General features: G+C 36.9%; 1 protein-coding gene across 9 annotated transcripts in view; it reads right to left on the bottom strand.

The window, feature by feature from the left end:
* Positions 1-14,578, bottom strand: part of RAPGEF6 (Rap guanine nucleotide exchange factor 6) — a 266,914-nt gene that overhangs the window by 62,182 nt on the left and 190,154 nt on the right. For all 9 annotated transcript variants that reach the window (XM_004384759.2, XM_023739016.1, XM_023739009.1 and 6 more), the window contains one exon: positions 10,655-10,895. In XM_004384759.2, coding sequence (XP_004384816.1) covers positions 10,655-10,895 — 241 coding nt within the window. The remainder of the gene's footprint in view (positions 1-10,654; positions 10,896-14,578) is intronic.

Here is a 14,578-nt window from a genome sequence, read left to right as displayed (position 1 = left end):
AACCACCAGCCTGATTAGTCAGCAGCCATCAACATCAAGGCAAGACCCTCCACCAGCAAAAAGATTATGACTCACTGGAGGCTCAGATGACGGTCTGCATTTTTAGCAGTAAGCATTTTTTAATTAAGGTATGTCCTTTTTTTTTAATACATAATGCAATTGCATACTTAGTAGACTACAGTATAGTGTAAACATAACTTTTATATGCCCTAGGAAACAAAAAAATTCTTGTGATTCACTTTATTGCGGTGGTCTGAAACTGAACCCACAATATATCCAAGATATGCCTGTATATGTATACATACTAGTATATTTATATATCCAACACTGCACAGCCACACCACAGCAAGGCAATCTCTCTCTCATAACAGAAAATCTTGGCAGCCTTCTAGGCAAGAATGAAGTTGTGTTAAACCTAAACTAAAAATATGGCATTTGTAGGTAACAATGGAGTCAAGTTCAAGCGACAAAATGAGAGGTCTTTAAACATACACTCAAATGACCTGCAAATTGCCAAAACTGGTAAGAATAGGGAAAAGATAATAGGAAGATGGCACAGAAAATAACAACAAAGAACAACTAAAGTATGTAACAAAAAGAAAGGAGAAAGGAGAGCAAAAAATGAAAATAGAAGGAAAAAATCTATAGTCTCTCACCTTTATTCTAAAAAAAATCAAACCCATTGTCATCGAGTTGATTCTGACTCATAGCGACTCTACAGGACAGAGCAGAACTGCCCCATAGGGTTTCCAAGGAATAGCTGGTGGATTCCAACTGCTGACCTTTTGGTTAGCAGCTGAGCTCTTAACCACTGCGCCACCAGGGCTCCAAAACTTTATTCTAAGGGCACATTAATTGAAGTCTAATTATTTGACTGTTTCCTGGAGAACACCAAAACCAAGGCAAAAACCAAGTAAGCTAGAATTAATTCCCTTTAAAGGTTTCAAAAACAAGTATCAGTTAAGTGATCATATTTAAGCAAACAAAATACTCTTTCTTTAAAATATTTAAACATGTTACATAAGCAACTCTCAATTCATCTAAGGGAAAAAATAAAACCAAAGAAACACAACTCTGTGACTTGTTTTAGATACCTCAAAAAATTAATTTTAAAGTAAAACAGCCCTATAAGAACAGTATAGCAATGAAAAAAAAAAATTTCCATCAGCACCAACAACCAAAATACTACCTACTTAAAAAGGCTGTGCTTATTTTAAAACCAATGCTTTCAGTTAATATTAATTACTATCTACATTTGATACAATGTGGTCTTTTACCTCCTACTTGTTATATATACCAACAGAAATATCACAGAATACTTTACCTATTCTCAATGAAAGGATTAAGACACTGTCTTAAAAATGAGTGATACGGGATACATTCAGAATACGTTAGGAATAAAATACAGGATTTAGGTAGATTAGGAAACTAAGCAAAATGGAGAGTAGAGTGGCTAAAGGACTGTTAACAGTGAGACAACGAAGGGAGGGCCAGAACAAGAAAGAGAGCCAAGGAGCAGGGAAGGGCATGAAGGCGTGGAAGAGAGCGAAGATTAGTATTTCAAGAGCAAGCTTCAGTGTCAGACAGACCTGGGTTACTAGCCATGTAACCTCAGGCAAATCTCTTTTTCTCTCTTGATCTTGGTTTCCTCATCTGCAAAATGGGAATAATACTATCTATTCACCAGGACTCCCCCAGAACTACTGTAAGGATTAAATCAGATAATGAAGGCAAACATTTTGGCACAGCAAGTGGCATATTGTAAAAAATGGCAGTTGTTATTGCTATTATCATGACCAAATGACATGCAGGTTCTTCACTGACTCTAGAATGGAACAAAACGTAACTTGAGAACAAAGTAAACTAAAACTCCTATTTTAAAGATGACAGTGAAGCACTTTTACCAAAAATAAATGGGAACAGTACAAACCTAGGAAGCAGAATTTTTTTTTAAGCAATTCATATTAAAAAACAGAAGGGGTAGTGGGGATAAAAAAACTAAAACCAACCCACTGCAGTTGAGTCCATTCCAACTCACAGAGATCCTACAGGACAGGGTAGCACCACAGAAATAGGAAATGCTTTTCAAAGGGAGAGAAGGCAGTCTAAATTTACTGATAAGGCAAAGGAAATTCCATATTTGATAAGTAATTTGTGCTTATGCTAAGTTGGTTTTGATAATTAGGTTTGAAGACCTAGAGATCAGAACTAAATGTTTTGAGGTTAGGTAAGAGGAAAAAAAAAAAAAAACAGAGAAGGGACTTTCACAGATTATTTTATTCACAGCTTTGTGGTTTAAATTATGTAAAAAACAAAGTTTTTTTTTTTTTTTTTTTAAAAAAAAGAGTCATTAGTGGATTTCTGAAGACAAGCCCATCATTTTTGCACTAAGAAAGTCAGGTAACTGAATCCAAGGAATCAAACCTTTAAAGATTAAACAGATCAGCAGTCGTACTAATGATCAAAGTAGAAGCAATTTTAACAATGTTAAAAAGTTACAATTTTTTGTTAAAGGAAATTAGCTGCATCAGTTGAGGCAAGTTGGAATAGAGACAAAGAGAAATGCATGAAACACTAAAAGTCCTTATATCTCTCACTGATATTATTAACATTATTTCTGCTTTTTAATAATCAACAAGCATGATACTATAAACCTACTAATATAATGCTGGTTATAAATTCATGGTAATTAAGGTGTAAGCATGTATCAATGAAAACTATACTAAAATGTATAACCCATGCTATGATATGAATGAAATAGTATTTAACTGGCAAAATATCCATACTTGTTTGGAAGCTGAAATGATAAAACCCATTTGCAACTAATTATGTCACATCTTATCAAAATAGTCTCCTGAGAAGGTGATGCAGTTTAACAGAAAAAGGTATTTTTGAAAAATACCTCAACAATTCTCTAACAGTAAATTTACTCAGAATAAAAGTATATTTTAGTTTCACATTATGAAACTTTAAAAGCCACCTAAATATTTTTAATATGCAAATAAAAAACGATCCCGATATTAAAAGGAAACAAAGAAAGAACAATGACGAGAAATAGTGACAAAAAAAAAAAAAATTTCAGTAAGCAAGCAAGGCAGTCTACTTTGGAGCTGCTACAATGAATATGTAAAAATGGTATTTAGATAATTTGTGATTAAAAAAACAAAAAAATATCTGGGTGAGGAAAAACAATGGAAGATCCGAATTTCCTGAATTGTGAAATAGGTCAGCAAAAACCACACTGTCTCAATTTACAGATGTTATTAAAAATCAATATAATTTTTTTCATTTCTAATTTTCAGAAACTTTCTTATATTTTAAAATTACATCATGGCTAGGGATTTTATTTTATTTATTTTTTTATTGTTGTGCTGTAAGTGCAAGTTTACAATTCAAGTTAGTCTCTCACAAAAAGTTACACATTGTTATGTGGCCCTAGTTGCTCTCCCTATACTGTGACAACACACTCCTCCTTTCCACCCGGCATTTCCCACGTCCATTCAACCAGCTCCTGACCCTCTCTGCCTTCCCATCTTACCTTTGGACAGAAGCTGCCCATTTAGTCTCACGTATCTAGTTGAGCTAAGCAGCACACTCTTCACGAGTATCATTTTATGTCCCATAGTCCAGTCGAACCTTCGTCTGAAGAGTTGGCTTCGGGAATGGTTTTAGTTTTCAGCTAACAAAGAGCCTGGGGGTCATGTCTTCTGGGGTCCCTCCAGTCTCAATCTAACCATTACGTCTGGTCTTTTTACTAAATTTGAGCTCTGCACCCCACTCTTCTCCTGCTCCATCAGGACTCTCTGCTGTGTTCCCTGGCAGGGTGGTCCTTGGTGGTAGCCAGGCACCATCTAGTTCTTCTGGTCTCAGGCTGATGAAGTCTCTGGTTTATGTGGTCCTTTTGTCTCTTGGGCTAATATTTTCCTTGTGTCCTTGGTGTTCTTCATTCTCCTTTGCTCCAGGTGGGCTGGGACCAATTGACGGCCGCTTGCTAGCTTTTACGACCCCAGACACCACTCACCAAAGTGGGATGCAGAACATTTTCTTAATAAACTTTGTTATGCCAATTGACCTAGATGTCCCCCTGGAACCATGGTCCCCAGACCCCCGCCCCTACTACTCTGTCCCTCTAAGTGTTTGGTTGTATTGAGGAAATTTCTTAGCTTTGGTTTAGTCCAGTTGTGCTTAGGGATTTTATTCTTATCTCAACTACACCTACTCCTCACTTATTGACTATCTCATTATCCGACATTTCACATTTATGACAATAGTAAAAATATCTACTGACTATTCTGCGCATTAACAACGTTCATCTGGCAGTACTGAACACCAAGGTGCAAGGTGAGAGTAACGCTGCCTGTGATGGTTAAGGTTATGTGTCAACTTGGCTGGGCCATGATCCTCAGTGGTTTGGCAGTTATGTAGTGATGTAGTCGTCCACCATTTTGTAATCTGATGTGGTCATCCTCCATTTTCACATAATGCTGATTTTTGCATAACAACCTGGTCTTTGAAACTTAACCATGTAGATAAGTGAGGAGTGGTTGCATCTGTTCATTCCTTACATTCTTTCTTTGCTCCTCTCACATATGCAGACATTCTTTATTACTGTATTTCTAAGACAACTGCTCCTCTACTCCTCTACTCTTAGAGAAGTGATAAAAGCAGAGACCAAGTTTCATTCTTCTTGGGTCCCTCCCATAGAGATCTAGCACACAGGGGATACTCAGAAATTGTGGAACTGAACTCATTAATAAATTTTTTTTCCAACTAAAAAATCACAAGTATTCAAAGTAGAAAATGTGAAAAGTACAGATAGGAAGAAAGAAAGCAAGAAACAGAGGGAAAAATTACCTATAAAACACATCTTAGAGATAAATAAGATCAACATTTTGATATTTTTCCTTCCAGTTATTTTGTGATATACAGCACAATTAAGCAATCTCTTGTAGTTGAGCATTTAGAATGTTTCCAATTTTGCTTTATTACAGATAACAGAACTAATGACATCTATACATAAATCTTCAACTAATTATTATTAGAAATGGAATTACTGAATTAAAGAATATGGCCATTTTAAAGCTCTTAATACAAAATTGTTAAAATGCTTTATAGAAAGTTTGTATCATTTTATATCCCCAGAGTAGTCAGAGCTTATCATGTATCTTACCTTGTCAATTCTGCTCCTCACTAATCCGTCTTTGACAATCTTTGATGAATAAATGATATCTTGTTTTAAATTATATATCCTTGATTATTATCAATGCTGAAGATTTGATTCATGTTTTATGCCTGTTTTTCTATCGAAGTTCTAGTGATATTTCCTAATTGATCCTTAAGAGTTCTTTATGTCTAAAGTATAATATGTAATCTTTTGTGTTGCAAAAGAGGTTGGCTGAATTAATTTCAAATGATTAAGTGCCAAAAAATAGAACATAAATTCCCCAAAATAGAAAATAACTAACTTGAAAGGTAAAATGACAAATCAGTTCCTCCCAACGAAACAGGCTCCACAAACCTTTACAATTTCTATTAAAATATCTATTTTGGGGACTTTATGTGGTTGAAATTATTTGTATTTTACTTCACTGAAAACATGTTTAGAAGAGAGTCAATTTAATATGAACTCCTGAAGGGCAGCGTCTTATTCAAGTCTGTATTTATAGCCCACAGCTTCCTGTTGGCACAAAGCAAGAGACTCAATGAAAGCTTGTTGACTAATAAAAGAAAAATAATTAAATTAAAAAAAAAATCCCTTCTGAGTATAAGTTAAACTATTCCTACCAGAGCTTTCATTTTTGGGTACCAATATAAAGTAATAATGCTTGAAAATACCTAACTGACTGCTCCTGGACACCTCCATTTCCATGCCTCCTGCTGTAAGCAAAGATAGAATCCAAGAGGTAACCAATTCTCACTCCCCAAAGAGAAGCTATGGACATCAGATATTGATGTTAGCTGTCTGAAACTTGAGTTTAGCTGGTTGGAATGTGACACTAACAAGCTGAAGTCAATTACAATCACAATGCTCTCTGTTTTAGATGACACAACTAAATTAGATGGGCTATATCATAATTGTGTCACCAGTCAAAATAAAATCCAGTTAAAAAAGATATGTGTATTTCAGACAAAACTAACCAAAGTTTCTGGAAATGGAACTTAGTGCATTACTTCCTGAGGAATTAATTCCCTTTGTGATCTCTTTTCTGCCTTTTGGTCCTCCAGTCCTTTCCCTTTTCCTCAATGCCTTCATTCAGACTTCTAGTTGCATCAAACTGCTCACAACCTCTTCAACATGGACTGGCATCCTCTAAATTCTCCTCACTCAATCCCATTTTCTTACAGCATTTGCTATGTTCCTGTTACACTACAGTATATTCAATGTTAAAGAATTCTGACATATTAAAGTTACGATTTTTACAAACCACTCAACTCAAGAGGAGTAGCTACTCAGAAAAGGAATGATTACGGTAATAAACTTTCTAGAAACGAGTGACTAAGAACAGACCTAGGGATATTTCAATCCTCTGTGAGCCCCAAACTGAATGAATAGCAAATGTGTTTCTCTGACTAGAAATAAGAACTCAAGAAGAGCATTTTCTGATCAAGAAATCTTAACAAATTTTTAACTATGTAAATGAGGAGAGCCGACCCTTACTGAGTTCAAGTTGCCTCCTAATTGGTCTCCTTGCTATCACTGTCACTGTGAACTACACTATACCTTTGACACCAAGCCACTCACACAGGTCTCAGAGAGGTCTTCCTAAAAGAACAAATTTTATCACAGCATATGCTTTCCATGGCTCCCTATCATGACATGATAAAGTCCATATTCTTGGCATAATATTAAAGGTCCCTCATAATCTAGCATTTACTTACCTCTTAGGTCATCTCTAGGCAGGCACAAGCAAACACACCTCCTATTCAAACTTACCAAGCTTGCACCTGCCTCTTTGTCAAAACATTTATCACGCTGTAATATAAGAACTTTGTCATTTGCCTGCTTTCCCTTTTAGACTATTAGCTCTTAGAGGACAAGAAACTTGCCCTATTCACCTTTGTATCTCCTGGCATTGTGTCTAGCATATAATAAACATGTGATGGAATAAAGGGCTCCTACTATGAATTCTTTAGAGGTAGAGACTATCTCTTTTCAGCTCTGTAACTATCACCTGACACAATGCCAGGAGTTTATCAGGGGCTGAGTAAATATTTTCTTTCTTTCACTGATCCATTGCCTTAATGTATTCAACAAATATTTGAGTGCCTACTATGTGCTAAGTACTATACTTGATTAGAACTTTTGTGATTGCTTCAGAAATCAGACAATATAAAATGTACATTTAGAATATATACTAGAGTCATGCTCATTTTAATGTCTTTTTGTGTGTCGTTCAGTTTCTTTGTTCCACTTAATTTTCTGTGCTGAGTTGTTTTTAAGTATTTTCTTTTCATCTTTTTCACTGTTGTTGATTTTGTGTTTGCTGAATCGTTTATATTTTTCTAGACTTGTAGGATTGTTAGTTTCCTTTGAGGTTACCTTAATATTTACCCTTATTTTTCTAAGTTTATACCAGTCTTTTATTTCTTTATACCGCCTTGACTTCCTCTCCATATGAAAAATCTATGTCTACATCTTTTAAGCCCCTCTTTTTTGTTTTACTGTTGTCATCTTTTACATATTGACATCTGTTTCCCTATTTTCAGTGTTTTAGCTTTGATTTACTTTTGTGACTCCCCTACCTGGGTTGATATCTGGTTGCTCTGTCCTGTGTTCTAGTCTTGGTTTGCTATCTGATGTTACTGATTTTCTAACTGAAGGACTCCCTTTAGTATTTGTTGTAATTTCGGTTTGGTTTTTTCAAATTCCCTAAACTTCTGTTTATCTGGAAATGCCCTAATTTCGCCATCATATTTGAGAGACAGTTTTGCTGGATACATAATTCTTGGCTGGCAGTTTTTTTCCATCAAGGCTTTATATATGTCATCCCATTGCCTTCTTGCCTGCATGTTTTCTGCTGAGTAGTCTGAGCTTATTCTTATTGACTCTCTTTGTAAATGATTTTTCGTCTCTCTAGTTGCTCTTAAAATTCTCTATCTTTGGTTTTGGCAAGTTTGATTATAATATGTCTTGGTAACTTTCTTTTGGGATCTACCTTATGTGGGGTTCGATGAGCATCTTGGATAGATATCTTGTCATCTTTCACGATATCAGGGAAGTTTTCTGCCAACAAATCTTCAACAATTCTCTCTGTAGTTCCTGTTATCCCCTCCAATCACTCATAGGTCATTCCTCTTGATACAGTCCTACATAATTCTTAGGGTTTCTTCATTTTTTAAAATCCTTTTATCTGATTTTTCCTCAAGTAAATTGGTGTCAAGTGCTTTATCTTCAATCTCACTAATTCTGACTGCCATTGCCTCAACTCTGCTCTTATGACTTTCTATTGAGTTGTCTAATTCTGACATTTTATTGTTAATCTTCTGGATTTCTGATTGCTGTCTCTCTAGGATTCTTGCAACCTGTTAAATTTGTCATTATGCTCTTCTCTAATCTTTTTAATTTCCTCTATTGCATGTTCTGCATTTTGATTAATTTCCTTCCTAATTTCTTGAAGAGTTCTGTATATTAATCTTTTGTATTCTGCCTCTGGTAATTCCAAGAAATTTTCCTCCTCTGGAAAATTTCTAGATTCTTTATTTTGGGAGCTGGCTGAAGCCATCATGGATTGCCTATTTATGCGATTTGATACTGACTGTTGTCTCCAAGCCATCACTAAGTTACTATATTTATTTATTTTATGTTTGCTTACTGTGTCCTAGCCTCGTTTTCTTTTGATATGCTCAAATAGGCTGCTTGTATGAGCCAGTTTGATTATTGGCACCCTTGAAGCTCTGATGTCCTGTCACTAGGCGGTTAGATCTGTTAGTAGGTATGTGAGCTCAGGAGTCTGCCCACTTCTCCTGCATGGATTCAGCTCAGGTGCCCAGGTAGATAGCCACCGAGTGTGTGGTGTAGGCTCTCACTTACAGTCCTAGACAGGCATAGGCATCTGGCTGCAGCAGGGGGACACACTCTGAGCAAGGCAGGCGGATGATGGCAGCCCTCAAGCGTCCAGGAGGAAGGCGTGTCCCTGTTCCCTAGAGTGTGTAGGTGGGTGGGTTTTGCAGCCAGACTATGAGCAGCTAATTCTGTTGGCTCTAAGGACTGAGGGGCACCTCTTATTCATGGGCCTCTATCACAGGTGGCTAGGTGGTGTGGGTGGAGCCACCAGTCCTCAGGCCCCTGATGTGGGTAGGTGAAGACCTTGCTTAATGGGCAAAGAACCTGCCACTTCACAGCTGAAACAGTTGAAGTTAGACTTCTGGTATATATCCTGTTGTACTGCAGTAATGAGGGCCTAAGCTGTTGAGATGGGCCCACACAAGTCTATGCAGGGGGAAAGGCACTCAAAGTCTGTGGATCCCTTATGCCTGTGCCTAGGCAATGGAGCTGTGTCTGCCCTGGGTTCCTGGCTTAGGGGAGCTGGCAGTTTATTTTTTCACGTTTGTTAATTTGCTCACTCTCCAAGGCAGGGAGAATGGCTCCGGGCATATGACGGATCCTACTTCCGGCCCAGGGGACTCGGCAATTGCTGAAGCCGGTCCGGGACCCAGTGCAGAGCAGGGAGTGGGGAGGTAAATGGGAGAGAGGTTTTTCCCTAAGAGGGGTGTTTTTGATCTGTGCGGTAAGTCATACGCAATTACTTATCTTTCGCTGATGAGGGCTGCTTCTCACTGGTTCTGAGTGGCCATGTAGACTCTCCGGTACTGGGTCTCTCCTGGTGCTGAAAATGTGCCTCCTGAGCACCGCCTCTTGCTTGCCTCACTGCTCACCCCTGAGCTGATTAGGCCTGAAGGGCTCAGGCTCTCGCTGGGTCAGGTCTGGCAGCTCCTCATTGCTTCCGAACCATCTCTCCCTCCCCCTCCCACTCAGTCTGGTTCCTCAACTTTGCCTTTGATGTTCAGGGCTCCCAGATTGCCATATATAATTGAATCACTTGTTTTTTTGGGTCTTTGTTGTAAGAGCATCCACCGAAATCATCTGACTACTCCACCATCTTGGCCCTGCCTCCCCCTATATACTAGAGTCATTCTCAATCATGAACTTGAATGGACTGATTTCATCAGTATTTTACAGATCTTAATTTACATTTAATATCTTGAGATTTTACTTAGTTTTGGTGATATCCCATTTTGGAAATGGAAAACTTTACAATTCAAGACGGAGTAAACACTGCTAGAAAGGGAAAGATAATTAAAACCAAAACTGGTAGCAATGAATGTGTCCCAAGATTTAAGGTGTCCAAATTTGCAGATGAGAAGAATGAAAATGGACCAAAAATAGAGAAAACCAGATTCCATAAGATGAAATCTGACAGTCTTCTCTAAAATAGGTTAATGGAAGAATATATACCAAATCTAACAGTGGTAACCTCATGCAAGTGAGGAGAGACAGTTAGAATTTATTCTTTTGCATTAATGTACTGCTTAAATTTTTTCTGATTCACTAGTTGTATTTAAAAAAACAAAATCTACCCAACCTCCCATACTCCCAAAATAAAAAAACAGTCAATATGAAAATTCCTATATGACTCTGACCAGTATTACCTACCTAAACAGTTTTGGAGGCAAGATACTAAATCGTGTTTTATCCAAAATTTTCCTGATTTTGTTTCTTCCACCTGAAACAGTATTTGCTTTAACTTTCTTATTTCCTTTCTCCTGTGATGTCTGCTCAATATCTCCTGGTACATCCTGGATTGAATGGCGATTACTTTTTTTTTCAGCAATTTTGGGAATATGAGGAACACCAGCTTTTTCCTGCTCAGTCCTACTAAGTAATTCCTTGAACACTGTGGAAATAAATAAATAAATGACACTTGTCATTTCTTTTCCTCTCGGAAAGTTTTTTACCAACAAAAAATTTGAAAGATAAATACAGTTGCTATTACTTGGTCTTTTGCAGCCCCATTCATTAAACATTATCAAATTTATACTCACCCTTTATCAGTTTTCTTCTGTTTTTACACCTGACTAAACCAGAAGTTTAAACCAGATTGAAAAGAAAATGTGGAATAAGGAATATCATTGCTGTTATCAGATGGATCTTTACCAAAATCAAAGAATACCAGAAAGATTTTACCTGTGTTTATCAACTTTCATGTAGATCATAACAAATTACGGATAACATTATGAAGAATGGGAATTCCAGAATACCTAACTGTGCTCATATGGAACCCATACATGGATCAAGGGGCAGTTGTTCAAACAGAACAAGGGGCCACTGCGTGGTTCAAAACTGGCAAAGTGGCTTGGTTGTAATCTTTTCACTTTATTTATTCAATCTGTATGCTGAACAAATAATCTGAGAAACAGGAGTATGTGAAAAATAATGCAGCATCAGGACTGGAGGAAGATTCATTAACAACCTGCTACATACAGATGAAACAACCTTGCTTGCCGAAAATGAAGATGATTTGAAGCTCTTACTGATGAAGGTCAAAGACTACAGCCTGCAGTATGGATTATGCCTGAACATGAAGAACACAAAAATCCTAACAACTGGACCAGTAAACATCATCATAAAATGGAGAAAAAATTGAAGCCGTTAATAATTTCATTCTACTTGGATCAATAATCAATGTCTACGGAAGCAGAGTCAAGAAATCAACATATTGTATTGGGAAAGTCTGTTGCAAAAGACCTCTATAAAGCTTTAAAAGCAATGTCACTTTGATGACTAAGGTGTGCCTGACCCAAGCCATGGTCTTTTCAATCACCTTACATGCATGTGAAAGCTGGATAATGAAAAAGGAAGATAAGAGAAGAATTGATGCATTCAAATTGTGGTGTTGGCAAAGAATACTGAATATACCTTGACTGTCAAAAGTCTTAGAAGAAATACAACCAAAATGCTCCTTAGAAGCGATGATGGTGACTTTGTCTTACTTACTTTGGACATATCATCATGAAAGAGCAATCACTAGAAAAGGACATCACATTTAGTAGGTCAGCGAAAATGAGGGAAACCCTGAATGAGATGGACTGACACAATACCTACAAAAAATGGACTAAAACATATTAATGATCATGAAGATGGTGTAGGCCCGGACAACATTTCATTCTGTCATACATAAAGTTGCCATGAGTCAGAGGGGACTCAGAGGCAACTAACAACAACATACTTCTGATGTTGCCAAATGATGATAAAAGGAAGTCACGTGGAAAAACGAGAAAAAAGGGAGTGGGCTGTCAGCACGTTTGAAAAGTTCAGGGTTTCCTATTTAGCTAATTTTTATCAATTCAAAGTTTATAGAAATAAATATTTTTTATTATTTATGTGATATTCCTTATTATATTGTGATTAGTTGAGATGAGGTTTTAAGTAGTATAGTCAGGCTCAATTCTGCAAAATTTAGCCATTAAAAATATGGGGAGAACTTTGTTGAACCTGTTTTTACCAGAAATAAATAGTACTAAATTTGGTAATATATGACAATTTCCTCAAGGTCATGTTTATAAGGCTTATGTTACTTAGTAAAGCAGTTACTGACTATTCACTACAGCGGTCTGAAATAATTTATTATACCTTACTTTCCTAACAACCCTAAGACTGGTGAATTACTTCATCCTTAATTAGGGCACAGGCACATTTGGAGACTTGCATGTCGAGCAATCTCTTTGCCTAGACCTTATTTCACCTTGTGAGAGGGACTAGATATCCCTGGGATCAGGAGAAAGAAGGATAAATCTGTATAAGGCTATGTATCTAGAAAGTACTAGTGTCTCATTTTCCAGTTAGGAAAATCTGTATCACCTACTTTTCATTAAGTAATGTCACGTAAAGAAGTTTTTTTTATTGTTGTTTTAAATGTGTTCTTAAATAATACAGATAGACTTCTAGGGGAAAAAACCCACTAAGAATACATATGCTAAAGCAGAAGATAAGTTTCTTGGAAAGTTATGGCACCTGGGGGAGTCTGAGCAAAAGAGAAGTGGTAGTTGCATATTCTTGAGAACAGATTTTAAAGGTTTTCAGCCACATGAGCTGTAAAGCCAAACACTCAGCTTATTATTAGGTATAGCTCTCAGCAGTATACTTTGCACCTTTTTAGAAGAAAAACTGTACTTGTATAAATGTACCCACTGAAAACTCACCCACATAAAATTGTGATCTTCTCTGTTGTTTTGGGGATGAAAGAAAGCAATGGTTTCCCACAACATCAAAAAATTTATGAGAAAGATTCAAATGGAAAAACCCTTAAGAACTGAGCTAGTACAACGAAAATAGTTTGGTATTCAGCTGTAAAATCTGTCTCATTTAGAGGGCTTTAACCAGAAGGATGACACTATATTACCAAATCCATTGCAAGCTTGTGAAAAGCGCATTATTTTTTTGCCTTCAAAATACTGGGGATCCTTAGGGGTTGCCTTTCAAAGATATCCTGCTAAATTTCTTTCATTTTCTATTTTATAATTTCACTTTATTTTAAAGCACATGGTAAAGACTGAAATAATTTTTGGAGCTAAAATCAAGATCTTCATTTAGAAAGTATTACCAAACTAGGATGGTACAAACAGTTAAGCACTTGCACCTCAGAAAAAGGCCTGGTGATCTGCTTCCAAAAGGTCACTGCCTTGAAAATCCTATACAGCAGTCTTATTGTGCAACATATCGTGTCTCCATGAGTTGGAATAGACTCAACAGCAACTAACAATAATAACAACATGAATATATGATGCCAGGCACTACATTAGATGTTTGCAGATTCATCATTTGGAGAACTTAGTCTGTCTAAGATACATGGTAGAGAGAATATAACCAGAGGAACTAATTTAGATGGTAGGAAAGGGGAGATCTTCTTCAAGTAAATCACCTTTTAAGAAGAGATCAGAAAGATGAGTAGATTTTGACTAGGGAAAGACAAGGGAAGGAGGAATGATTCCAGGTATAGGGAATCTCAAGTTCAAAGTCCTGGTGGTAGAAGGAAGATGGCTAGACTGCAGAGAACAAAATACAGTGTGGTGAGTGAAAAGGTCAGATGATACTATGGTAAGGTTTTTGAATCTTCTCTTAAGACCAAAAGGAAATCTTTGAAGGGTTGGGGACAGAAGATCTCCCTGATTGCAGTGTAAGGTGATTCAATAGTTTACATAATAGTTTGTATCTTCACTAGACTTGTGTACATAATTCAAAATTTGTGAGCATGTGATTTTTTTAGATACAGAAGAAAAATGACTGTTGAAAAACTAGTTAAGGACAAAATTTAAAGGATGGTGAACAACTGTAATTACAACACCATTAATGGCAATATTGGAGACCTGGTGACACAGTGGTTAAGAGCTATGGCTGCAACCCAAAAGGCTGGCAGTTCAAATCCACCAGTCACTCCTTGGAAACCTATGGGGCAGTTCTACTCTGTCCTATAGGGTCTATAGGGTCTCTATGAGTTGGAATCGACTCGACGGCAATAGTTTTTTTTTTTTTTTAATGGCAATATCAGATATAATACAAGAATCAGAAACGAAGGTACCC

This window comes from Trichechus manatus, unplaced genomic scaffold, assembly GCF_000243295.1.
Source record: "Trichechus manatus latirostris isolate Lorelei unplaced genomic scaffold, TriManLat1.0 scaffold00127, whole genome shotgun sequence".
Taxonomy (NCBI): domain Eukaryota; kingdom Metazoa; phylum Chordata; class Mammalia; order Sirenia; family Trichechidae; genus Trichechus; species Trichechus manatus.
This window is presented reverse-complemented; position numbering and strand designations above follow the sequence as displayed.